The 25,924-nt window shown below is 49.2% G+C and overlaps 2 protein-coding genes across 2 annotated transcripts in view; both read right to left on the reverse strand.

Annotated features, from left to right (window-relative positions):
- PDK2 (pyruvate dehydrogenase kinase 2) overlaps window positions 1-12,130 on the reverse strand; it is an 85,350-nt gene extending 73,220 nt beyond the window's left edge. Inside the window, exons 1-2 of the mRNA XM_078645243.1 lie at window positions 11,743-12,130; window positions 1,241-1,382 (exon numbers count right to left, since the gene is read on the reverse strand). Of these exons, the coding sequence (XP_078501369.1) occupies window positions 1,241-1,382; window positions 11,743-11,869 (269 nt within the window). The 5' untranslated portion in view covers window positions 11,870-12,130. The remainder of the gene's footprint in view (window positions 1-1,240; window positions 1,383-11,742) is intronic.
- Window positions 12,131-14,525: 2,395 nt separating this feature from the next.
- Window positions 14,526-18,885, reverse strand: LOC144753840 (uncharacterized). Its single transcript, XM_078641398.1, has 2 exons — window positions 18,347-18,885; window positions 14,526-15,567 (listed from the first exon to the last, which is right to left on the reverse strand). The coding sequence occupies exons 1-2, from the start codon at window positions 18,681-18,683 to the stop codon at window positions 14,594-14,596; spliced, it is 1,311 nt and encodes a 436-aa protein (XP_078497524.1). The 5' UTR covers window positions 18,684-18,885; the 3' UTR covers window positions 14,526-14,593.
- Between the last annotated feature and the right edge of the window lie 7,039 nt (window positions 18,886-25,924).

Below are 25,924 nucleotides of genomic sequence, written 5' to 3' on the forward strand. Positions count from 1 at the left end.
GTGTAAAGACAGATGGGGTGGGTCTATCGATAGTACACCGGCTCTTTCCATTGCCCTCAGTGACGGGCGCGTGGCGCTGCTGCACGTACACCCCTGCACGTGCACCACCAGAAAGCTAGACGAACTTCCACGTGACCAGAAAATAGGGGAAAGGTCACTAGCTGCTGGGCATGCGCAAGCCAGAAAGTAGGGGAAAGGTGAATACCGTATAAATAATAATAATAATAATAAGATACTGTAGACAAACGCGTGTAAATGCGGCACGTTGCGCCAAGTTCAGTCTCTCCCGACCAAGGTTTCTATGGGAACAGATCCCATCGAGGCCAGCTGAAAGGAAATTAACAATTTTTGAAAACTAAAAATAGCACATTGAATCTTTTCCTCTTCTGCCGACTTCATTGTTTTTATTGAGTGATATCGCTGGATCTTTGTGGCCGCCCTGTAGCACATTAAAGTAATGTTATATAAAACATTTCAATGGGAAGATTAATTTTACATTTGTACAACATGCTAATTCTGCAGTTGGTTCCATACCCTGCAGTGAGAATCCGCTTTTCAACTCTACATTACAAGGTCAAGAACATGAGCACCTGATTCTTGCTGGTTACAGCGACGAAAAACTATACACATAGAATGTGAATTACGCATATATTTTCAAAAATACGTAAAGGTATCAGGTGTTAGAACACGCTGCTATAACTTTATTCCCTCTTCAATACGCATAGATTTCATTGCAGCTGATTCTTTTATTTTATAACAAAATTAGTCAAGCTTCAACATGATCTTCCGACCATTTTTAGAATTTAGCAATTTGTGGAATAAAAAACACTTAATTTTGAGAGACAGAAGGGGGGAAAAGAGGGGGGGCGGGAGAATGAGAGTGGGTGTGTTTTCATCAAATAAGTGGCACCAATGATGTTGGTAAATGCGAACATGTAATGTATTCCCTTGCGGTTGGTGGTTCTGCTGTGGACTGATCACCCATCAATTAGGACAGAAGTGTGTCCAGATGCCTACCTGGTACCAGCTTCCTTCCATTTAGAGCTGGTTGCATAACCAGGTTCTACGGAAAGTGTGGGGAATGAATGAGGCGCCCACCAAAAGCTGTGTTATTGCCTTCATGATACTGGGTAAATGATCCATCCCACTGGGTTGAAGCGGAAGGATCAGTGAGGTGGACAGCAGCCTGGAAAGTGCAGAATAGATTAAAGGATACAGATTTAGTAGATTTAGCTCTTACCAGCTCTGCACCAGCTGAACGGAAGGGGTTCCCAACAGTCGATCTGGTAGCAAGTTAATCTCTTTCATGATGTTGGCGAGGCGCACTGGCAGCTCCTGGCGCAGGAAGGCAAAGGAGGTCTTTTCACAGGCATTGCTAGATCCTGGAGTGGAGCAGAAGGACACATCAGCTTTGTAATGTTTCCATTATTTCTCATGCCTTTCACTGACCCGCCATATAATTCCTACAATACACTCTTCTTGCCCAAAAACTTCACTCTTCTGCACACTAGAATGCACGCTTCTTTCTCATACCCGCACTTCAGTCCGATACACTGCTCCAAACTGTTTAATACACTGCATCCATCCCCTGCAGATCATCTCTGTCCCACACCCATCACCTCTCTGGCCACATACCCAACACCCCTTTTTTCAATTAACTGCCCAATATACTGCACCACTGCCACCTATACTGCACCATGGGCTCCTAAACCACAACCCCCCTCTACGAACTAAAAATCACTAACTACACAACGCACTTTTGCAGTTCCTCCGCCAGTCCCCTTCACCTTAACTGTTGCTAACACTGCAGTCCTATTCACTGTGCCACAACTACAACTAAACGCTACCTCTTACGAATACACACCAATAAACAAGCAGCTATACAGCAAATCATCATCCAGCCATGATTAACAGGCTAGAACCCAGGCTTGCTACACTGCAGGCCACTCCTTACTGCTATACTATTTGAAAACTGATTTTCTTCTCATATTTCATAGGCACAGAAACAAAATAGCTCTGATGGATGAACTGAAAGTGGATGGATTCACTCCCTCGCTCTCAACTTCAGCAAAAATATTGGGGTTCATGCTTGATTCCACTCCGACTCTTATTCCTCACATGAACAAAATAGCCAATTATCAACTACACTCCCTCAAAAAGACCAAACTTTCTTCCTCATACTCAAAATCTGCAAGCCATCTCGTATCTAAGCTTTGGCAAATCCAACCTTGCTGGTGGTCCCTCAAGCTTCACTTGCTTCCATCAACGTAGCCCTCCAGTGAAGCGCCAGCCTTATGCCATCCACAAGAATATTAGACCACATCTCACCCTTTCGCAAGGAGCAGCACAGACTCCTCATCAAAGAAAGGATTAAATCCAAGATCCGGTGTTTAACTTATAAATCCATCCATTAACGCTATCATGCTTACCTCACATCTAGTCAACAATGTGGATGATCAACAACATCTCAAGAACAAAATTCTGCACATCTAGAAATACCTAAAACTCGAGGCCTCTTGAGCACTGAACCAAATTTTCATGTGAGCCACCACCACCCACTGAAACACTCCTTCTGAAGACGTAAGAACTAAACCCATGATCCCGTTCATGAAATAACGAAAACTCACTCTTCCGTTTATACCGGATTCCCTTAAACAGGGTCCACGTATTGCTCCTCTATGACCTTGTCATTTAGAGTATCACTTTCAAAATTACATACCACTGTATGTTCATACAGCAATCACACAGAATTCTTTAGCACATACCATGCCACACGGGAAGGATTTCACTATTGGCAGAGGGTAGTGGCTGATGGGAATGGCACAGATCTCACCTCTGTATTCACCCACGCCTTGATTACTGACCTTACAAATAGGCCAGACTGTAGTTATGGCCAGCTCTGAAAATGACAAACGTTGTGCGGAGATGTAGCCAATAACGCACACAAAAAAATTGCACACAACGAAAAAACTATGCCTGTGGGACAACATGCTTATTAGAAAATGAGTGTCTTTAAAAATGCCTGCAACCTATATCTGAACGAGTAGGAAAAACGAATAAATAGGGTAAGACCTTTAACTAGAGCGCATCAGATTACTGCAATGGACTTCAAACCTGTTACGTCTGCAAAAGACTGCCTGAAGCATTTACCTCCTAATGGCTCCCTCCTTCTCCTTGAACTTGGCTGGTATTTACAAGCCTACTCCCCTCCCTTGACCCCTCAACTCCTCCTGGCATGCTGACCTGAGATGGGAGCCGTATTAATCTCTGCAGCAAATGGTGATCTTGACCTTCAACCTTTGAACTCTCCCCTTGCAATGGCACTACCTTCGCCCGGAAGATATCTGAATGTCCAAAGAATAGAAGTGTAGTAGAATAGTTGAGCAAACTGGAAGCCATGTGGTTCTAGAACATGAAGTCATGGGACTGGACCGGAGCGAAAAATAACCCAAGAGAGTTCCATCTTACAGAAAGGGGCGGAAGTGTACAGAACTGCTTCGCAGAAGTGGAGCACTGCGCCAAGTCAATGACGAATTTGAAAACGCTTGTGTTAAAAGCAAAGATAGAGCAAGAGAAAACAAGTGAATATGGTGCTACAGCAGATAGGTAACTGAGCTGCCTTGATAAGCTAGGTGGTCCTTTTGAGTAAAGAGGTTCAGTATTTATGAACAGCTGATACAGCTACAAAAGTAGTACAAGGCGAATCATGGCTCGATAAGACTTTCACGAATCAGAATACGAAGTGCAATGTGATGCAATGATCTTGAAGGCAGAACTGCATGATTGGACACCTTACAACTCCGGATCTCCATCCATTGTGCATTATGTGATGTTGGCAGCCATTGTAAATCATGCTTCTACTGTGGAAAATGTCCTTGTATTGCTCTCAGCACTCAAAGACAGTGTGTCTGGGATTTTGTCATTGGATATTTATGATGGCCTGGTATCACTGTGTCTGATCTTTAATGATGTGTCTCTTATATAACATAACATAGCATGTGTATTTGTAACGGACACATTCACTCAGAAGTGTATCTTGGCACTGAATAACAGATGTTTATTGCTACCCAACTCAATGGTACTCATTTTATCAAACTCAGAAGGATGAATGGCTGAGTGAGCTTGCCGGGATTTGGACCATGATGTCGAACACAGGCTTCAACAGTCAACGCACCAATTAAGGCACCAGACCTGCTGGTTAATATTGGTTTAGTGGACTACTGAAGAAGGGTAGACCTTGTGTTGGCCAGCAATCATGGAACCTTATAAAAGTAAACAAAAATACAGACGTTAACTCCCAAAACTCAAAACTTCCCTAAATAGATATGGGCAGCGCTGTAATGCCCAGCAGGATGTTGCCAATAACCGTTTTATACGTTGAGCCCAGAGGCAGCGCGCATGCGCTGCTCTGCAGGGAATGTGTATTTCGTCTGGGATTTTTAACACACCCACCACAAGCCCACCGCTTTTCATTGGTTGCTTGGTCTGCCTTTACTAGATCTATAGTTTTCGTGGGTGAATAGTTTCCATTTGTCCCGCCTTGTGGGTGTTTTGTTACCGGCCTCCCGACTGCCCCTGCTAAATGGACCCTTTCAGTATGGGCCATGTTTGTTTAGCTGCACTCTTTTTCTTTCCGCCTTCTACTTGCCGCTCGCTGGCACACAGCGCTGCTTGCAGTTCCCTTAATCTCCTACTTCAGTAGGTATTCTTTGAAGTTGGCATGTATGCATATTTATTTTTATTGATAGCATTTCCTATATTTTAAAAAGTCAGTGGGTTTCATAATGCTAAACAATGCTGGTCATGTGCTGAAATAATTTCTCATAGTTGACGAATTTGTATACCAAAAGAAGTCGGACCATGCACTGGTCGGCACACAGGCGGTACCTGGGCATGTCTGGCCAGAAAGAGGCACTTCCGTCTTCTGCTCTGACAAGGACAATGTCCACTTCTCCTGCTCTGCTGCCGTCAGCTGCCCCCTCTCTTTCTTCCTCTTCTTCCCTCTCTTTTTGTTTGCCTCACTCCTTCTCACTTACTGAATGTAAGCGTAACATCAAGAAATGGGTCTTACACTCTCTTTCCTCTATTCATTCCCCTGTGAAATGGATCCAAAAGAGTAAGAAACGCTTTTGCTGGAAATGTCGTCTTTTTCTCACATTTTTCCATTTTAAAGTGCAGCCTCAAGACGGAGAGAAAAAAGGTCCAAAATGCAAAAAATAACAAAATAAAGCAAGACAGAGAGTGGTCGCAAAGTGGCCAGATTGGTTGTATTCACACCCAAGCACATTAGCACCACTTTACAGAGTTTGCCAGTGAAGCTCTACTTTTGTTTTCTCGTCTTTATGTTGATGCGTGGAGTGGAAAACATTTAATGCAATCCTTATTAACAGTTTTCCTTATTTTAGTTTATAAAATGTGTACCACAGCTCTGTGTTCAGGGATGTGGTCTTTTTAAACCATACTGCTTTAATTTTGTAAGGATATAAGCAATGGACATTGAAAAGGGTCCCTTCCTGGCCCTGTAGTCATGTCCTTGACTTTTCGGGTAAAAACACCCATTGATTTCTGAATAATGAGTGTAAAAGCATTAAGGTAACCATGTTGTGCCTGCTTAGATTTCTCATGTATTACTTAATCGTGCGTTCCCTATAAGTGTTTGCTTTTCCAGGAATATTACTTTCCCCCCCCGGGCAGCATATTACTCTTGTCTAGTGCCTAATTTGAAATAAGTTGCATCCAGGTGTTTATAGTGGGACACAATTGGGTTGCAGCTGAAGGCAGTGTGAGTTTCTCTCAGCGGGGCATTATGGTGTTCAGTGGGGGAGACAATGAAGAACTAAGGCCAGAGCTGCCGAATTTAGAACTGGGGAACCAGGTTTAGCATTCATGACCAGTCCACAAGACCACTATCCTTAGGGAGCACATTCCCATGCTAGGCCTTAGAAGGCCACACTAGACCTTTGAAGCCCTAGTATCTTAGCACCAGCAGGTGGACCCTAGCGGTGGCAAGTGTGGATTAACCTTGAAGGCATGCCCACGTTATTCCAAAGCTCACCTCCTGTTTTGTGGGCTGGCCTACGAAGCAGTACACCCTATAACGACATTGACTGTCACTGAGGTCACAGGACCCTTGGGGCCGGTCCATCTCACCTATAGGTACCTCTGTTGACCTTGTTTCAGCAGTGCAACTCGCCAGGAATCGGCAATGCAGGACTTGCACCTACATCGAAATAAGTTTGCAAACTTCACGGTCTCTCTGATTCATGGACAAGCACTTTTAACATTTGCTAATCCATTTGGGTCTGTACATCGTTTTAATCCACACTAACAGGCCTTCAATCGTTGGGTACAACAAACGCTCTCTTTTCTACTTAGGCATATCTGTCAGCTTGGGTCACATAATTTTAAAAGATTGCCAAAGCTAATAGCTCTGGTAAACACTTATAAACTTCCTAAGGCGAGACCGATTGGCTATGCCAATGCTTGTTCAGACAAGCAGCGGCCGCACAGATGGCATAGAGATGGTATGGAGCAAGCTTTGAGGGAAAATGCAACTACGCAAAGTTCCAAGTCAACAAGGAAAGAAAGGGGTGCAGGGAAAGTGCATGAAGCAGAAAGTGAACAAAACTGCTTCAGGAAGCGATGCCCCGGCACAGGAAGCAGGGCAGAGGACGACAGTGGGCACCTCTCCAAGCGGGCGCCTGCCTCCCACCCCTTGAGCCCCGGCGCTGGGCGTGGACCCGGACTGCTGGGCAGGGGCACGCTGGAGGGGGCGTTGTCAGGAGAGGGGTGTGTTGTTGACTGCGCGCGCACCACAGACTGCTGATGATGAAATAGGTACAGTTTATTGCAGGGTCATGTTTACCTACCTGGCAGTGTGAGGCGAGATCAAAGGTGGGCCTTTGACCCCAGCCTCTGGACACACGATGTGGGCAGTGTTACTGCTTATCTGCGAGCATGAGCACCAACTGAACAATGAAAGAAATAGTCGCAAGCAGTCAGAATAACGATGTTACCCAGGCAAGCAGTAGCACCCCCAACCAGACTAAGATAATAGCCTTGCCAAGCCAGGGCCACCAGACAGCATCCTCTGCCAGCTAGGACACCGTGGTTCAAGCGTCACTAATATTGGTCATCTGACGTACACAATAAGTACGACAACTGTACCCAAAAGGGTAAACTGCCTAACGCAGTGAGAAGAGAACACGACAAATCCCTTACTCACACAGCACAAAGACCCGCAGACTTCACCCGGCCAGTACAACTTCAGTCTCCCAACACAAAAGACCCGGAGACTTAAACCAACTACCACAACATCGGTGGCACCCAGCACAAGAGGGCTAGGCATAACCCCGACATCACATCCTAGCTCAAGCCTTACTCACCCAGCATTAGAGCGTCACAGACCTAACTCAACCATCACTACATGTACCGTACTTACCCAGCAGCCGAGAAACGCAGACTTTACTAAAAAAAAACAGAGCTTGGCTCCGGCCTCAGCCATTCAGCAAAATCGGATCACAGACTTAACCCAACCATCACAACTTAGTCAGGCTTACTTAATGAGGATTACAGGGTAGCATCCGTATTAAGCAATGATAGCAAGGCAGCATCATCTTACTAACCAAGACAACAGCCGTACTCACCACGTCATAGCAGCATCTTTGTTTACTTTCAACCAACCTTGGCCATAGACCTGCCATCAACCCTTGTGGAGACAATAAGTTATCGTACCATATTGTAGGTACGTTTAGCCACTGCAACTCTCCTCTCCACAATCGATCACAGAAGCTCCATCGCACCTCTTTGTCAATGTCCTATCAGCTCCACGCATTGCTTTAGACTCACACAAACTGGTACTGCCTATCTCTTGATTTTACCTACTACACCATGTAAAACAATCAACATAATTCTGTATGCTCTCCCTCTGCCTTTTCACCCATCCACCATGCATGCTCTTAAACACTACCCCCACACACAGGAAACAACCGAAAAACACCTCCCGAATAGTAAAATTACACGGGCATCCTGCAATGTCGTCCTGTCAAATACTACCTTTTGTGCACCTCTCCAACTTGGATGCAACTGCATCCCCTGGAAAGGCCATCCTTTTATTTTCATTTAATTACACACATGTATTCTAGTTTATAAAACAACACACATTTCTCAACTAATAAGCAGTGATTTACGATATAAAAATACTAAAAATATATAACACGTCTACATTCTGATACACATGTTATTGTCATCCTTCATAATACATTCAAAAACATGTTGTTTTATTGTAAAGTTCGTTGGGGCCCTAAACAGCAAACAATGTCTATGCCAAATGGTGCCAACCCTCAGAAATGCATACTGAGCATAAGCTATCAAAGTGTAGTGTGAATAATCAAGGCGATCACACAAGATGCAGAATTCACTTTATTGCCTGGAGTTCCCTGGTCACTGCATTACAGGAGGTTCAAACAATGAATGGAACCAAGTATCGCAAGACCACATTGCTTCCAAGGCTGTTAAGCTCCCTTTATGCCCAAAGGAAGGCCCAGTCTGACCTCCATATATGTATCCTACCGGTGCTATAACCAACTCTTGCCATGTTATTTGCGACCCCCTCCCCGCTCCAAAAAAGGTATGTGCACAGCTAAATGCCCTCTCCCTATGACAAGTGCCCCAAGTGCTACCCTTAGGAGAATGTGTACGTCACTTCCGTTAAAATTATCTTTTGTTCTGAAATGTGCCTCCGCACAGTATTGACTTCTCTGCTTGTGACGTGACTCTTACACCTTAGCCTAGACCCAATAAACCCTGCTAGCTTATTTACATCCACCCAGAACAATGTGTTCTTTCCTAGAATAAAGTTGACTATGTCTAGGAAGTAAAAGTTAGCAAGTTTTCTGTATTAAAAAAACAATTCAGTCTTGCGACTGCTAAACAGCATTCTGTTGAAATACAGGGGAAGAGGTCGTTTGGCTGCTGTCAAAGACCAGCTGTTATTGGAGGCCTACAGGGCTAAAGCACACTTGCTAACAATGATCGACTTGTCTGACTACCTTTGACGTCACGTCACTGTACTAGTAAGGTTCAAACAAGTAGTGTGCACCTCAGAAAATACGACTAGATGGTATCCATACCTCTGTAAGATAGAATATTAAAAGTATGTACCTAGACATATCAGCCACCACAGAAGACATCTTTTGTCAGGGAAACGCAACCATCAGGCTCCCCATTTTGACCTCTCCCATTTAATGCCTTTGACGGCCCCTCCCTATACGATATGTTTATGCAAGATGGATAACTTTTCACACCTATGTGGCCGGCTCACATCGAGGATGCTGAGACTATCCCCCAGATTCATCAAAGTCCTGTTTTGCGAGTCCTTAAAAGCGAATTTTAAGGAATCGCTATTAAAGACTCGCAAAACGGGATGCATGTAGAAATCGCAATTTTTTTGCGATTTCTACTGCTTCCTTATTTGCGATTCGCTAATTGCTAATCGCAAATAAGGAATGGCTTTCCCATTCAGGCCCATAGGAATGAATGGGAAAGCCATTCCTTATTTGCGATTAGCAATTAGCGAATCGCAAATAAGGAAGCGATTTCAAGGGTGCCAGGGTGTCCAAAGGACACCCTGTAGCACCCCTGAAATGGTAATGTACACTGGTGTTGCGCACACACATGTCCAAAGGACATGTGTGTGTGTAACATACAACTTAGAAAATTTACCACGTAGTTAGACTTTGCGGTAAATAGCGGCCCCAGATTGCGAATTCGAAATTTTGAAATGGTTCATGAATTGAATTTAAGGATTCTCAAATTGAGATTCCTTAAATGCAATTATTCGCAATTTAGCGATTTCTAGTATTGCGATTTTTGCATTTGGGATGATGAATCCCAAACGCAAAAATAGCGCTCGCAAAGGGCCAGATTCTCAGAATCTGGCCCTTTGCGAGCCGATTTTGGCTTGATGAATCTGGCTGTATGACTGGTAACCACGGCACTATTTAATTGACGATGCACAATAACTGGTTGTCCTTGTATGGTGGCATGCTCAATCTAAAGATAGAAGTCCATAAAATGGGTAAACTATTTTAACAGCTAAATGCAAATATTTTGCAGTGGATGAAAGAAACTAATTTTCCAAGGGAAAAAAACTAATTGTAATGCTTTTGACCTTCTCTCTTCTGTGACCGGCAGAGTAAATAACAGTATATGAAAAGTGCCCCCACCCAATGGGCACCTTGGTGCCGAATCTAAACACTAGACTCTAACCACAGTCTTACATTTTTCCTTGACGACAGATACTAATACATGCGCCGCTACTCCTAAGGAGAACTAGAGTAAATTGCATTTGAAAATGCAAATAAAGAAATTTTAAAAAAAAACATCTTAGGAGAACTAGTACACAGTCACAATGTAATTGGCATCCCTAAGAAAAAGTAGTGAGGTACCTACAAAAAATGCAAAGGGCATCCATATCTGTACCAAAAGTCCCACATATCTCACTCAGGTTATGGGACTCACTGTTTACTCAAAATTGAAACTATAACACAGTCCTTGGTGGCACTCTGCACCTACCTGTGAAAAAAATGAAGTATTACACTACATGCCAAAGCAGGAGCATGAAATTAACAGACAAAAGGAGTTTTACAAATCGACAACAGAATACAAATACGTTGCTGTACTAGGTAAACTGCTTGTGGGATTGCCCCGGTTTCACATCACAACTTCTTTCAGAAAGGCAAAAAAACGTGTTTGTCTACTGTAACCAATTACTCAGAAAAGCAAACCTAAATGTATGTTTGCAGTGCGGATCCGCTCAAAACCCCACACGTTTCAGCGCGACATAAATATAAATCAACATGAACACGGTCTTCATGTCTGTGATGTATACCTGTAGGATATACTCCCCGCTTATATATATATATATACATACACACACACACCTATCCAAATACGTGGTCCATGATTGTATACATATTCTGACATTTAGCATATGCCCTTTGCCTAGCAATTTGTAGCTTGCTTATGCAGTCAGAAACAGTCGATTCACCCTAAAAGTTGTATGTGCCTCACTCCTAGTGGTATACAGCCTGTAAATGTGGCATACACCAGTATATACCCAGCTCTAACTCTGATGTGTACACCCCTGTCAAGCAGGATGGCTCACAAAGATGTGTGCTCAATCTAACATATGTGTGCTGTACAGGGCACAGGTTTGCACCTAAGAAAGGTCAACCCATCCTTTCATAGCTCCAAGTTTGATAATTGTTTATCGTTGAATTGGACAATAGTAATATAGGTCATTTAAGATAATTTACACGCTGTTGAAACTGAAGTAATAAATACATCATTATAAAAAGTTATCATGTAAATCTACCGAAGGTACATGACAGCCCAGTTACTGACAGATCATTCTCTTGACAATGTACATCCACCCACTTGGTTATATCTGTTTTCTGTATAGCTTCTGCATTTGATGTGCTCCGATTACCATATTATCCTCAAATAGATGTATCTCGAGCCGGATATATATCCCTTATATTCACTTTGCTTGCGTCAATATTTACATATTCCTGTGGGGGAAACCATGCTTGGGGAGGAGGACCTTCCTTCCTCCCTGTTATATTGCTCTTCCAAATGACATTACCTCTAGCAGCGGCACCTTCCCCAGGATATACCCCACTGTAAATGCCCCTATTGTCCCCCACACGGTATTTGGCCCTGGGGGCAAGCATAACTCACCGAAGTCCAGGAATTGCTTCATGGAGAGCGGAGAGGGAGAAAACTTGGAGAAATGGTCGATCTGCTTCGGGGCGCCCCCTGCCCGGGTCGCGGCCAGCATCAGGGTGCGAACCAGGGGCATCCTCATAGTGGGGCCGTCAGTGGAGGTCGTGCATGGGCTGCTGCGTGTCTGCTCTCTGCAGCCCTGATCCCGGGCTCGGTTTCAGGGTTGTCCGGCTCCACTCTCCGAGCCTGCTATTTCTTCCGGATTTCAATCTGAACTCCAATCGTTCCGCCCCTAGAGTTCGGGGTCTCGACCCTGGCCCTCGTCCCCTCAGAGGGTCTCCGTTGACTCTAAGCCTCCAGCCGAAAGAACCGTCTGTCCACATTCAACCAATCAGCGCAAGTCAACGCTCTTGCCAATCACTGCAAGTAAACAGGCATCGCCACGCCCCCTGTGGGATGTGCCAAGAGACGGAGGGGTGGACTTTGGCCCATTCCGCCCAGCGACCGAGTCAACAAGGAGCGCGGCTAGTATGAGAGTTTGTGCCGGGCCAGACGAGAGGAATACTGCCTCTGTAAATTCTATATTTTTAATTAACCAACTCCCCTGCCTGGTGTAGAAACGCCAAATATTAACAAGCATTGGCAGAGCCAATAGGTCATGCCTTGCAGCAATTATTGTCTTTTGTCAGTTTTTTAGCCTTGTTGTCTCATAGCGCTTTTTTTTTTGCGAATCTGTTTTATTGGGTTTTAAGAATAATGCAATGCAAGTCATACTAGTAAGCAAGCAATGTTGGGCATTACAGTTGGCATAAAAGGCACAGCATAGTCATACATTACATTTACATTTCACGCTTGAGTAATGCATACAGGGATCAAAATTGCAACTACCATAGTTACATCATGGCAACAGGACCCCCGCCCCACAACATACCAGCAAACCCGCAAATAACACACAAGACACAAGTGTTATGTTGGGAAAAACTTGCTGCAGGTTTATTACATACAACATTATGTAATCATGATGGGTTATCTAACGGGCGATCCAAGGGCAGGCTGCATTCTCGCCACCTGCCCGCCTGATGAGCCAAGCAGCACCGTGGCGAACCACCTGAGTGCTGCCCCCTAATGGTAATTATTGTACTCGCGCCCCTAGTGGGACGGAGCGCAGTTAGGCAAGCCCCCGGTTGCACAGGCCCACAACCTCCCGAAGGACTACTGGGGCGCCGACACGGGTTCCCGGACCTCCCCTGAGGTCCAGGTCTTAGGCTCTGGCACCCCTATGTGCCTGCTGAGGTACAGTGCTGCACCTCTCTGCTTCCGGATCGCCCTGTAACTCCGCCTGCAACGAAAAAGAAATACATTATAAAGTTCAACATATTCCCCCTCAGCTGACACTCAGGGTAAGAGGTAGGGAGGGAGAAGAGTGTCCCAGTAGCGACTGGAGGCGTCCGGGGCGGCAAAGAGGCATCTAAAATGGTGAGGGGAACCTAAATACCCCTCGCCCTGCCTACCGCCCCGAGCGCGCATCACTGGCCCAGCCCTCCCCCTGCCGGGACTCCTCCTACTCCCAGAGGAGTGAGTGGCCAAGCGAGACAGAGGGCGGTGGGGGAGGCCCTCTGTAACTACGGTGCCGCCCTCCTGATGGCCACCGGGTGGCCTCGGGCAGCCGCATAGTTACATCATGGCAACAGGACCCCCCCGCCCCACAACATACCAGCAAACCCTCAAATAACACACAAGACACAAGTGTTATGTTGGGAAAAACTTGCTGCAGGTTTATTACATACAACATTATGTAATCATGATGGGTTATCTAACTGGCGATCCAAGGGCAGGCCGCATTCTCGCCACCTGCCCGCCAGATGAGCCAAGCAGCATCGTGGCGAACCACCTGAGTGCTGCCCCCTAATGGTAATTATTGTACTCGCGCCCCTAGTGGGACGGAGCGCAGTTAGGCAAGCCCCCGGTTGCACAGGCCCACAACCACCCGAAGGACTACTGGGGCGCCGACACGGGTTCCCGGACCTCCCCTGAGGTCCAGGTCTTAGGCTCTGGCCCCCTATGTGCGTGCTGAGGTACAGTGCTGCATCTCTCTGCTTCCGGATCACCCTGTAACTCCGCCACAGCCCGGCCGGCGGCAACCTACGCCGCCCGGGCCCCCCACCACCTAACTTCCTATACTATTTGCAGCCTCTGCCCTGCAGTGCTTCCTGTAAGTCCAATAGAAAAAGGTCCATACCGACTGGAGAAAGGTGGACACCGTCAGGTTCAAAGTAACCTTTTATCTTGTCCTGAATCATTTCATGCCTGATGAAACCAATGTCCCTCTGCAAGGTGAATTTACGCATGTCGCTGTTTATTCTCCTCCTCGACTTCTCTATTGCTTCGCCTGACTTAGCGCCCTGCCATACCCTGCGTGGTACCAATTCGGACCACCATACCTCACAGCTTCCCATTAATCTGCACACTTCTCCCAGGTCAACTTTCATTTTTTGCAAAAGTGCTGACCTTCCCAGGTTGGTGATGTCATTGCCCCCTAGGTGGATGACCAGATGATGGGGAGGTGCCCCCTTTGAAGCTAGGGAGTCTTTGAGCCTAGGCAAAAGGCCGTTCCAGCGCATGCCAGGGAAACCCATCCACACGCACTTCGTGTTGGAGAAACCGCGCATCCAGTTCCTTATCGCCGCCCATCGGCCTAACCTTGCGACGGTTGAATGCCCCAAAACCCACACTCTTGGACCTGTTAAAACAAAGGACACAATTCACTTTTTGTTCTTTTATTAACACAAAAAGGTACAACACAGCAAACACTGCACACGAAAATATCACTTAGACCAACACTGCAAACTTAACATCGACCCATAACTCAGGGGCGGATGTAACACTTATAACAAAGGGAATCCCAGTGCCCAACTTTTTGTATGCTTGCCGCTGGCATGCCAGCGCAGGAAGCCGCAGTGGCCACCCCTATTCTAAAAGAATGGCTGGAGAACTTCTTTCCCTTATTCGAAAAACCTGCTCTGGAGAGACATGCCATCATAATTTTGTCCATCTGGTACCTGGTGAGCGGGCTTAGATCCTCATGCATGAGGAGGTAACCTGCTACTGTTCGTCGAAGGGCGAGGTAGGCACGGACCGCTGAAACTGGACAACCTATCTGGTCCTCTAATGGAGCTAGCACAATGACAACCCCTTTCCTAGCCTGGTCCGTCTTAGACTTCCTGAGCATGATAGTCAGGTTCGTGTCTACACTGACGTCATCCCTGCCTAGAGCATCCCCTGAAATGTCACTCTTGGAGCGTGCAACCAACTCGCTACTACGAAAAGCTCCGAAGAAAGCTAGGCAGAAAGCTGCCGCAAACAAAGAGGATTCGAAATGAGAGTGTGCCACGGCTTGCAACGCCACCAGCATAGACTGCAGAGTGCGAAAATCAATGGGGGCTCTAATGTCCGGTGTCCTAGGTTCGTCCCTTGCCCACCCCTTCAGGGCCGCCCTGATGGCGAAGGACTGGGCTGGATCCCTCAAACCTTTCAGCTTGGCATCATTGCTAACGGCGGCTAAGTGGCTACAAATCCAGGAGTGAGATTTGCCCTGCTTCTTTGCCCAAACAGTGAAAGCCTGTACTCTGTCTTCAAGGGGGATTCCCGCCAATCCCATGCCTATGACTGCCTCGTTGAAATTCGCCAGGTGCCTCCCATAACGCTTCCTGGTACCTGGCGCCAATGCTCTCTCCCCCATTGCTCTCAGTTCTTGCTCCACTCCAAGATGCGCCAGAGTGCCGGTGGGAAGGGGGTCATCTCCTTTCTCGCTTGCGGGCAGGCCGCACGGAAACGGTCCCACTGGAAACGAGAAAGAGCATCAGTTGCAACGTTAATGACCCCAGGAATGTGTCGCGCCCTGAACTCCATGTTGCAGCGCAGGCTCCTTCTCGCTAACTCCCTCAGCAGGGAGAGGACCAACAGGCAACTGGCCGTCTGCCCATTGATAGCTTGGACAACCGCCATGTTGTCCGACCAAAAGAGGACCTTTCTGTTGGACAAAAGGCCGAACCAGAGATGCAGAGCAATGACAATAGGGAAGAGCTCCAACACTGTGATGTTGGCAGTGATGCCTCGCTTGGCCAGGCGTTGGGCCGTTCTTGCGCACACCATTGTTTGCCCAGAATTGTACCAAAGCCCTCCCTGCCTGAAGCATCCGTGAACATGCTGAGTTCCGGACTGTCAGCCCAAGGTGCCCTCCAGATGACCATGCCGTTGAAGTCATCCAGGAACTCCTCCCACATTTTCAAGTCCTGCTTCAAGCCCGCTGACAATTTCACAAAGTGGTGGCGCTTGACTACTTTTGCAGTTGCCCTAGCTAATCGCCTAGCAAAAACCCGGCCCGCAGGGATGACACGTGCCGCGAAGTTGAGTTTGCCAAGGAGGCTCTGGATGACGCCTAGCGGCGCCTTGTCCCTCCCCAGCAGATCGTGGATGTCCCGTTGCAGGTCGTGCACCTTCCCGGCAGGGAGTCTTGACACCCCATTAGCTGTGTCTAGCTCGATGCCCAGAAACGTGAGAACCTGTGCCGGGCCCTCGGTCTTGCCTGGAGCCAAAGGCACCCCAAGGTGTCTTGCCAGATCCATGAAGCATGAAAGCCCATCGCTGCATTCATCAGTACCTTCCCTCCCAATGAATAAGAAATTGTCCAGGTAGTGAGTCACCGCCCTGACCTCATATCTCACAGAGAGTGACCACTGCAAGAAAGAGCTGAATGCCTCGAAGAATGCGCAAGATACTGAACATCCCATGGGCATGCACTTGTCAAAGAAATACTCGCCTCCCCACTTGAAACCCAGCAGGTGTTGGCTCTCAGGGTGAACAGGCAATAGTCTGAACGCTGCCTCAATGTCGTCCTTTGCCAACCAAGCCCCCCTCCCTGCTCTCCTGATGATGTCTATGGCCACGTCTAGTGAACAGTAAAATACAGAACATGCCCCCTCTGCCAACCAAGAGTTAACAGAGTCCCCCTCCGGGAAGGAGAGGTGATGGAAGAGCCTGAACGCACCCTGTTCCTTCTTAGGGACCACTCCTAAGGGGCATACCACAAAATCCGGAAGGGAGGGGGTCGAACGGGCCTGCAACCCTCCCCAAGGCCAGTTCTTTTCGAATCTTTTCAGACACTACCTCGGGGAGGTCCCTAGCAGATTTCAAGTTCTCTGCGTCCCACTGACCCTCGGCCCCAAGTAGGGGATTTTGAAACCTTCTAAAAACCCTTCAGACAATGTAGCCCTGTCTTTCGCATTGGGATATGACCTCAGGAGGGGCAGTAGATTGGGAACAACAATTGGGGAAGGGCTTTTCGAATGAAGGGAACAAACAGTTGTGGTAGCCAAACCAGATGAGGTGGCTGCCAAGTCAGGTTGTAACCAAGGGTCATGTGGAGGTGCAGGAGACGGGTCGGTTGGCAATGGAGAATGGACTGAAAAGGATTTTTAGGGGCTGTTACTTTTCTTGTTTCTGCTGGCCCCCAGCTGGATCCCGCTTGTCGCATGACGAGGCAGGATGGGCGCCGCTGCACTTGCGGCATGTGTGAGCGAATCTACAAGCCTTGCCCCACGTGCAGTTTCCCGCATTAAACAACCTGCAAGTTCCAAAGAAGGATCTTTTGCCACCCCTGTTGTAACCACCACCTCCTCGCCCCCCCCCCCGAAAGAACTGCTTGAATTGACCTTTTTTATCTTGGCTCTGGCCTTTCCCTGCCTCCACTTTCTTGTCAACGGAGCTGGCTTTAGCAGTGACTTCGGCCTTACCCTTGCCCATGTATTGCATCCATAGCCTAACCTCCATTTGGTCCCAGTCCAGTTCGGGACACACCGACATCTTTTTCCTGAATTCTCAATCGTAATTGTACCAACCCATGCCCCCGCTCGATTCCGCCTCATTGGTGATGACGCTTGCGTACTGAAACAGGCCCTGTGCATGCTCTGGGAAACGCTCTGTGATGACTGCGGCTAAGATAGAGAATGCCTGCCTCCAATTCTTGATAGATTTCTCAGGCCTGGCCTGATAGCGTACCTTCTTCTTCTCATCCTTAGTCCCCATCTTCCTAATGTCCACCCCTTCGGCCCGATCATTAGGAGGGAGAAAATATCAATAAATTCCCTACGCCAGATGCCTTCCTTTGCCGCCTGGGGCACCTGCCAAGCTAAAGAGCACTTCCCTGAAAGCATGGGAGCCATGGACATTTGCGGTGCTGCTGGCATGCTGGGTGATGATGTGCTTGCCACAGGGGTGGGTGCTGCAGGTGGTGCTGGGGACGCCTGGACGGCGGGGGCAGAAGGAGATAATGCTGAGTTGAGGGGCGTTGGCGCTACGCTTTTCTGCTCGGCAGGGGGCGGAGGGGCCGGTAGGACTGCTGGCTGGGGAACCGCGACGCTGCTTCTGCTGGTTCCTAATTGTGAGATTTCGCTTCCCCACACTTGTGTAAAATATGCCTCTGCTGCTGGCAAAAGAGGAGGTGCTGGTGCCCCTGTCCCGCCCCCCGCAACCACATGTTCACCGCCTGCTGGCTGCCCAGCTGTCTTTAGTCCTGCTCTAATTTCAGCCATAAAGTCTGTGAGGGTGGTGGTGAGCTTACCCAACTCATCATGTGTAGCAAAGTTCGTGGGTGGGGCCACCGCTGCCACGCGGGGGGGAGCCCTGACCACGGGTGTAGGGGATGCCGCGGCATGGACTATGACATTCCTGTCTGGCTCTGTGTTGCGGCATTTGGCTGGAGCCGGTTCCGCAGGAAAGTCTTTGCATGTGGGCCTCTTCAATCTCTTGGACCTTGTGGTCCCAATGTCCTCAGTTATCTCAGGTTCCGCCGCTGGTGGCGACAAGACAACCCCAGAATCCCCGGGACCGTTAGCACACAACCGCTCGCTGGCCCAAGCCACCCCTTTGGCCTTTATCAGGTCCATGAGTGCCTTCATTTGTGCGTCTTGAGAGGGTCCTGGCTGAGAATCGTCAACTTAGGACATCTAGGAGAAAAGCGGGGGGGATCCCTGGCTATCCATTTCGTCCCTTCAAGCTCGGATCCTGAAAAAGAAAGCCTCCATGAGCGTGATACAGGGGTAACGGTGTGAGGCCCTGTGCAAGGACTATCCCTTGCTGAAGATACAAGCCACAGGCAGACCCCCCCCAGCCAAAGGGCATCACCCCCACCCCTCCCTTTTCCTGCCGCCTTATGCTAATCCGTGAGCAACGATACATACCTCTGTAAGTGTCTCACGAAAATGCTGTGCGGGTGCGTATGCAAATGTTTTGGTACGAAGGGTGTCTAAAAGGAAAAAGGGTCTATGAGTATGGCGTTAACGCTGGTGTGCCCCTATGCAAACAGCCCAGGCCTGCTGGATGCACACTATACAAAGTCTCAAATGGTAGGTAACTGGGCGCCGCCTAAGGGTCCCATTGCACCAGCGACCAAGGCCCAGCTTCAACAGTATTACCTGTACTTATGTTAATCACTGTGTGTCCCTGCACGCCCAGCACGTCGCCTTCCTTCTAAACCTGAAACAAAAGAGACCATGAGCCCACGCAACGAAAAGTTCTATGCTGTAATTACATTGCATGTACCAAACAGACTGGCCCTCCCCACCTTGCTCATTTGCGCGCCACCCCATCCTAGGTTCTGATGCCATGTGGCGAACCATAACTTGTTGGGAAGCATGATCATCTTCATAGCTCAGAGCCTTCCCTGCTCTCGGTGACCCCGGGCAACATACTATGGCATTGTATTGCGCATTGGCGGAGGGATGGGGTGGGCGTGGGGGGGGGAGGGGTGTGTTAGGGGGCGCCAATCATGCCCCTAGATGCCCGTGTGTCGCCGCAGACAAGAGCCACCCCCAAAAAGCCCAGCACAGTGAGCAACTCGACCGGGGAGGAAGGCCGCCACTTCCTCGTGCGGAGTGTGGCGTCGTGGCCCTGCACCTACCAAGGTGCATGCTCTAAAGAAAATTTATGGGAATCTATATTCAAAGGCTTACTGACAGTGAGAGTCTCCGACCTTTGTCTCCGAAGAGACTGGCGCCTTAAAGCAGGGCCTAAGACCACTCGGCCACGCGGATATGCCCGCCCACCCGACTGTCGTCTGAAGCACGTGCCTGGAGCGGCCCGCGCTGGACCATCACCCTCCATGTAGCGTATGCGGGCGGCAGTACAAGGGCGGGAGCCAAAATGGGGGGGGGTCACACAATAAGCTCGACCGAAGTACGAGGCCCGCCGCCGCTGAGCTACGCGGGCGCTCCACGCGGCTGCCACGCAAGAGGCAGGTGTGCGGTCCACCAGCCAGGTTTGCAGCGCGGTGGACTGCCGTGACTCGTCCCTCTCCCCGATTCCTAAGCACCGCGGGTAATTCGCAGCCTGGCGCCCCCCCGCAGCACAGAGAGCGGTGGCGACATGCGGAGCAATGGCAACCTGGGCACATGAAGACAATCGCCATGATGGTAGCCGCCATTTTGGGTTGCCGCGGGGCTGGCCACGAGGGTTAACGGGGGGAACAAAGAACCATCGTTGCTGTGCCCGCACTTGCATGAAGAGCCCAGGTAAGGAGGGGCCGTGATCTGCCTGAACTATCCAAAGCCCGGGGACACACGTTCAGGAACCGTGCCCCGCACTGTTGGTCGAAAGGTGCTGCCAGTCGGGAAAGCTTAGCATGCTCGGCCAGGGCAATGATGAGAGCGTTGACAGATACAAACATGCGCGGATTCACACGATTGTGCTTCCCGACTGGTGCCCCCACGCGGCCGCTGCTGAAGCCACTGAGGTTAGGCATATCTAATATGCATCGACTCCCGCACACAACCAGGATAGACCGCGCAGCCATAGCGGGAAGAGGGTGGCGCGTGTGCATGGCTGATTACTCGGGTGCCATAGACCAACCACCCAACCCCCCCGCAGTATGCAGACCCCCGCAAGAGCGCGGCCACACCTGGGGGTAACTATCAGCCTCAGCCATGCACACCCCGATAACCGTCGACCGGCGAGGCGCTCAAAATGGTGGGCGCGCCCCCTGCCCCGTCCGCGACAGCGGCCCCCAGGGACCGCACAGCGAACTCGGTGAAGTCTGGCACCCCCACCTCCACAGCGGCCCGCTATCTAAGCAGGCCGCCTAGCCCCGCTCAACCTCCACAAAGAGGGAGTAGGCGGAGGGGGGGTACCGGCCAGCTAGGCCTGCACTCACCGGTGATAGCTGTAGAAGAGTGTCCCAGTAGCGTCTGGAGGCGTCCGGGGCGGCAAAGAGGCATCTAAAATGGCGAGGGGAACTTAAATTCCCCTCGCCCTGCCTACCGCCCGAGCGCGCGTCACTGGCCCAGCCCTCCCCCTGCCGGGACTCCTCTTACCCCCAGAGGAGTGAGTGGCCAAGCGAGACAGAGGGCGGGGGGGGAGGCCCTCCGTAACTACGGTGCCGCCCTCCTGATGGCCAGCGGGTGGCCTCGGGCTGCCGCAGGTACATGCACAACATTGCTCCAGCAGGGAAGCGAAAGGTGGAAGGGCAGGAAGGAGAAAAGGGTAAGGAGCTATGCTAAGTACTTCCTTATACACAGATGGAAAATCTACTAAGGTACAAATGTCGGGGAATGTCTATTGTTGCACACACATGCACGTACTGTCCCATACAGCTAGCAGGAACACTGGCATATACTTGTGATTGAGTGCCAATAAAAGATTCATTGTTAACGTCAAAAGGAAAAAAAAATAACTAAGAACTGCGCATGCATAATGAAAGGGTGGAAAGGAAAGAAAGGAGAAATGCAAAGTGAATGCAAACAAACAGGTAGCTTATAGCCCTCCCCCTTCTACGTCCATGTATGGCATGGCCCGCAGTTTTCATACCCAATAGCATCCAGCTGCTACCCCATGACCAGAGTGTGCGTCCGCCAAGTGCCACAGGTAGCTTGCTTCTGACATAAAGAGAACAGTGCGGCCTACGCATAGCTGCTGCCCACGGAATTAAGCGCTGCCTAAGGCCAGCGTGGTGGAGGGGTCTGCGGGCGGGGTGTCTGGGCTGTGTTGTAGTGTGAGGTAGATTGTATCCCAGTATGTTGCAATGGGAACCTTACGCAATCCTAGCGTCTCCTCGCGTTTAATAGCCATGCTTTCTGCTTTGGCCCACGCAAGCATAGAGTGGCTCCAAGCTTGTATGTGCGGTGGGTCAGGAGCTTTCCATCGTTTGCTGATCAGTTGTTTGGCCACTATCATTCCCAGATCTATGAATCTGGACGTGACGTTTATGCGGGGGGTTCTGCAAAATCTGTGTAGTAGGTATGTGAGCCAAGTGTAGGGCAGCACCTGGTCAGTGCTCTCGCGCAGCAGAGTGACCACCTCCCTCCAGTATCCCTCCAACCTAGGGCAGGCCCAAAACATGTGCAGGAGATCGGCCCCTGTTTCCTCACACCGCGGGCATGCTGCATCCCCACAATTCAAGTATTGATTGATTTTCGCAGGAGTCAGGTATGCTCTGTAGATGATGTAAAGCTGTATCTGTCTGAAGCACATGCTCCTGGGGATGCGCTTGGGGCTCTCAAACACTCCGACCCATTCCTTATCAGTGAGCTGGCTACCCAGGCCCTGCTCCCACCTGTGGCGCGACGTGGCCAGACTTAATGCCGCATGAGTTTGGAGTGAGGCTGCAAGTCAAGTGCCTGCCGCGTCCCATGACATGCAAGTATTGTATGGTGAAGTGCGTCTGTAGCTCAGTCATGACATCTCCCCATTTTGCTGTGAGTGAGGCCACTAGTGCTCAATGAGTGACAAATTGCCCAGGTGGCAACCCTTCCTCGTCTACGAGGGTTGTGTAGGGTATAAGTATCCGTTTGTGATAGTGGTCACCAAGGGTATTTATGCCTTTGTCGTGCCATTCCCTAAGCGCGAGGGCCGCCAGAACGGATTGCCCACTGGGGGTGCCCTCCAGTGGTATCGCTGGTGCATAAGGGGTTACGCTGCTCATTAGAAATAAACACCTGCGAAAACATCTGTAAGCCACCACGAGTAGTAGAGGTTCCGGCATAGCGCTTCTTAGGTCGAGCCTGTAACAGCATGCATGCGCTGTTCTGGCGAAGACTTATGTAGGTGCTTTTAGAAAACGCTTCTGATGCTCGCACACGCTGCGTGTGTGCTTTTACTTTTGCCCCAGGCTATTGGCCTTTGCGTGCATCTTTTTAACAAAGACAGCACGCAATTGGCCGAAGGCAGGCGCATTGCTCCGCCCATGGCCTATTGGTGTCGGTTACCCACACGACCGCCATGTGCTTTCAATTATCGTGCCTAGACATGGGCGCGATAATTGAAACCAGATGTCTCGCTGTGGCACGCGTGCACCTCTCGTGGGCTTGTTCTTTTTTGGATCCGTTTAACAGGGAAGCAACTAAAAGAAAGATGGAAGGAGCGGTTGTGAACCGTTTCTTCAAGTCACGGTTTTCAGTAATTCATTTAGTTTTTCTACTTGCTAAGATGCTTGCTCCCTCTGAAAGGAATCAGAGGACAGTTCTTTCAGTGATGATGCAGCATCACAATGGGTGCCTCTGATCAGCTTGGCGCATTATCTTCAACAGATATGGAACATACAGTTCGACGCGACTTCTTGTTTAAGAGACTTTATGCTTAACGAGCACCCCTTAACTAACCCGAGCACGCTCGCAATCAGTCGATAGTACTACCGGTATTATTATCTGAGACCTCAGCATATCAGTGAGTCCTCCACCCCGCCCACCCGCATTCCCTGAGCATCACAGGTAGTAGAGAGTGTCACCTGCACAGGCTGAACACCTCCTGCGTCAGCAGTCTCCCCCCGGACAGCCACTGCCCCCGCCACCCACACACACACTGGATCCACGAGATACCCATTACTTTACTGCAGCACCGCACGTGCTGGCTAAACACCGCCTGTCAAAGCTCGAAGCCCTTTGCATTTTATCAGAGCACTGTGTAGTAGCTGAGCACATCCTGTGGAAGGTATGTTGTGGTGAGCTCCTCCGGCAGAAACTGAGCAAAAGCAGAGCACCCTTGCATTATTTCAGACTCCAGCATCAGCTGAGTACCCCAAATATGAACTGAGCCCCTTCACCCCCCATATATATTAGCTGAGCACTCCCGCATCCACGAACATTTGCAGATCGCCACCTGGTTTTATAGAGACCATGGGTTATCAAAGCGCTGCATGTCTTGACTACGCACCCTTTGACATTACCGAGTGTCCCTTGCATTGCCGGAGACCCCCCAATCAACAGAGCCCCTGTTTTAGCAGAGACCTCCATGCATTAGCCAAGCACGTCCTGCTGAAGGGACGTTGTGTTTACAAGCACATCCTGTCTGAAGCAAGCGCTTAGTCTTAGATGGCCCGTCACCCGAGCCCCACTTGAACACTATGAGAGCAGCCTTGACAGATGAATCCCCCTGAACAGGCTCAGCACCCCCATGCTTCCTCTGAGCAGCCCATGCTTTGGTTCATCACTTGTGTGACTCTAGTTCCTTTTAGTAGATGTTCCAAAGGAAAATTGGCCTGATGTCCTGCCCTGACTTTCAGCCATAGACTTTCTATGTGAGCTTGTGTACATTGATTTTTTTTCCTACCTGGCAGATGGTAGGAAAAAGTCGCTGGTAGATGGTAGAAATTCTTGAAGCCATCAGAGTCCTTGCTCCCTTTGTCTCACTTTGCTGACTTGGAAAGGCACTGCACGTCTTACTCCTCCTCCAGTACTGCTGCACTTGAAGGGTCAGCAAGGCTTGGCTCTCCTGACTCTGCCATTTCTCCCCATCTCTTGGAGTATAGGTTCAGTAACAACCTCTTGGTTCTCCTGATTCTCTCAAAATAGTGCCTCGTCCACTTCTTACCAAGAAAGTCTCACTTTTTCATTTGGATGAGGTTACAAGAGAAGCAGCCCATCATAAACTCTAAATGGCCTTTAAAATTGAAAATAGTCCACAGACCATTCAGGAAGTCTTGCACTGTTGCTAGGCATGCTGGGTGCTCTGTCTCGAGTGCCAGACTGCAGACTTGGCACTACCAAAACAAGCATTTGCAATGCAATAGGTCTTTCGTTAGAGAGAGTGTGAGTTGTTGGCATAGTTTAGTTTAGTTTAGTTTAAAGGAGTTTATAAAGCGCCTGGTGACGCCTCCCGGCGTGTCCCCGCGCTGTGGAGAGAGTGAGTTATGTGGAAAAAAGAACCTATCACGAATTAAAGAGGCAAGTTTTCAATTTCTTCCTAAAAGCGGTCTCATTCACCTCTAACCTGGTGCCCATGGGCAGAAGGTTCCAGTGCTTCGCTGCCATTGTGCGGAAAGATCTTCCACCCATTCTGGCCTTTTTAGGACAGGCAAGTCTAAGCAGACCTGTACCTTTGGATCTAAGGGCTCTGCTGGGTTCATATGGCGAAGCCAGATCCGACATATAGGCAGGTGCCTTGTTATGGAGGATCTTGTGACACCATAGCAGAGCTTTAAAAATGATCCTCTTCTTAATAGGCAGCCAATGGAGAGTTGCCAGAGAGGGTCGTGAGGGGGCTCTGCGGGGCAGTCTTAATACTAGGCGTGCTGCCGAATTTTGTAGGACCTGTAATTTCTTTATATTTTTCTCTGAAGTGCCTAAGAGTAAAACATTCCCGTAATCCATCCGGGAAGTTATTAGTGCCTGCGTCATAGTCCGTCTGGAGTTGAGAGGCAGCAAGTCAAGAGTACGGTTGAGAGTCTTCATCACTCCGAAACACTTGCCTACAGTTCTCTTTACATGGCTATCAAAAGATAGCTTATTATCAACCCAGACTCCTAAATTCTTCGCCTCCCGACTGGGAGGGGGCAAAGGACCCAAACAGGTGGGCCACCATTCTTTAGTCCAATTGGTTTCATTGCCTCCAATAATGATGACCTCTGTTTTGGTTCCGTTCAATTTTAGACAGTGCTCTGTCATCCAGGATGCCAGCCTGCTCATACAGTTGTTAAAGTTAGCGGCTTCCATGGATGGGGCTTGCGTCAAAGATATTAAAAGTTGCGTATCGTCGGCGTAAGAGACAAGCTCCACGCCGAACGATTGCACCAACTCAGCCAGGGGAGCCATGTATAGATTAAACAGGGTGGGGCTCAGGGCCGAGCCCTGAGGCACCCCCTGTTCAAGCCGCACACTGACTGAGAGGGAAGTCCCTCTTTGGACTTGGAAGCTCCTATCGATCAGAAAGGCTT

The sequence above is a fragment of the Lissotriton helveticus genome, chromosome 5_1 (assembly GCF_964261635.1).
Source record: "Lissotriton helveticus chromosome 5_1, aLisHel1.1, whole genome shotgun sequence".
In the NCBI taxonomy this organism is placed as follows: domain Eukaryota; kingdom Metazoa; phylum Chordata; class Amphibia; order Caudata; family Salamandridae; genus Lissotriton; species Lissotriton helveticus.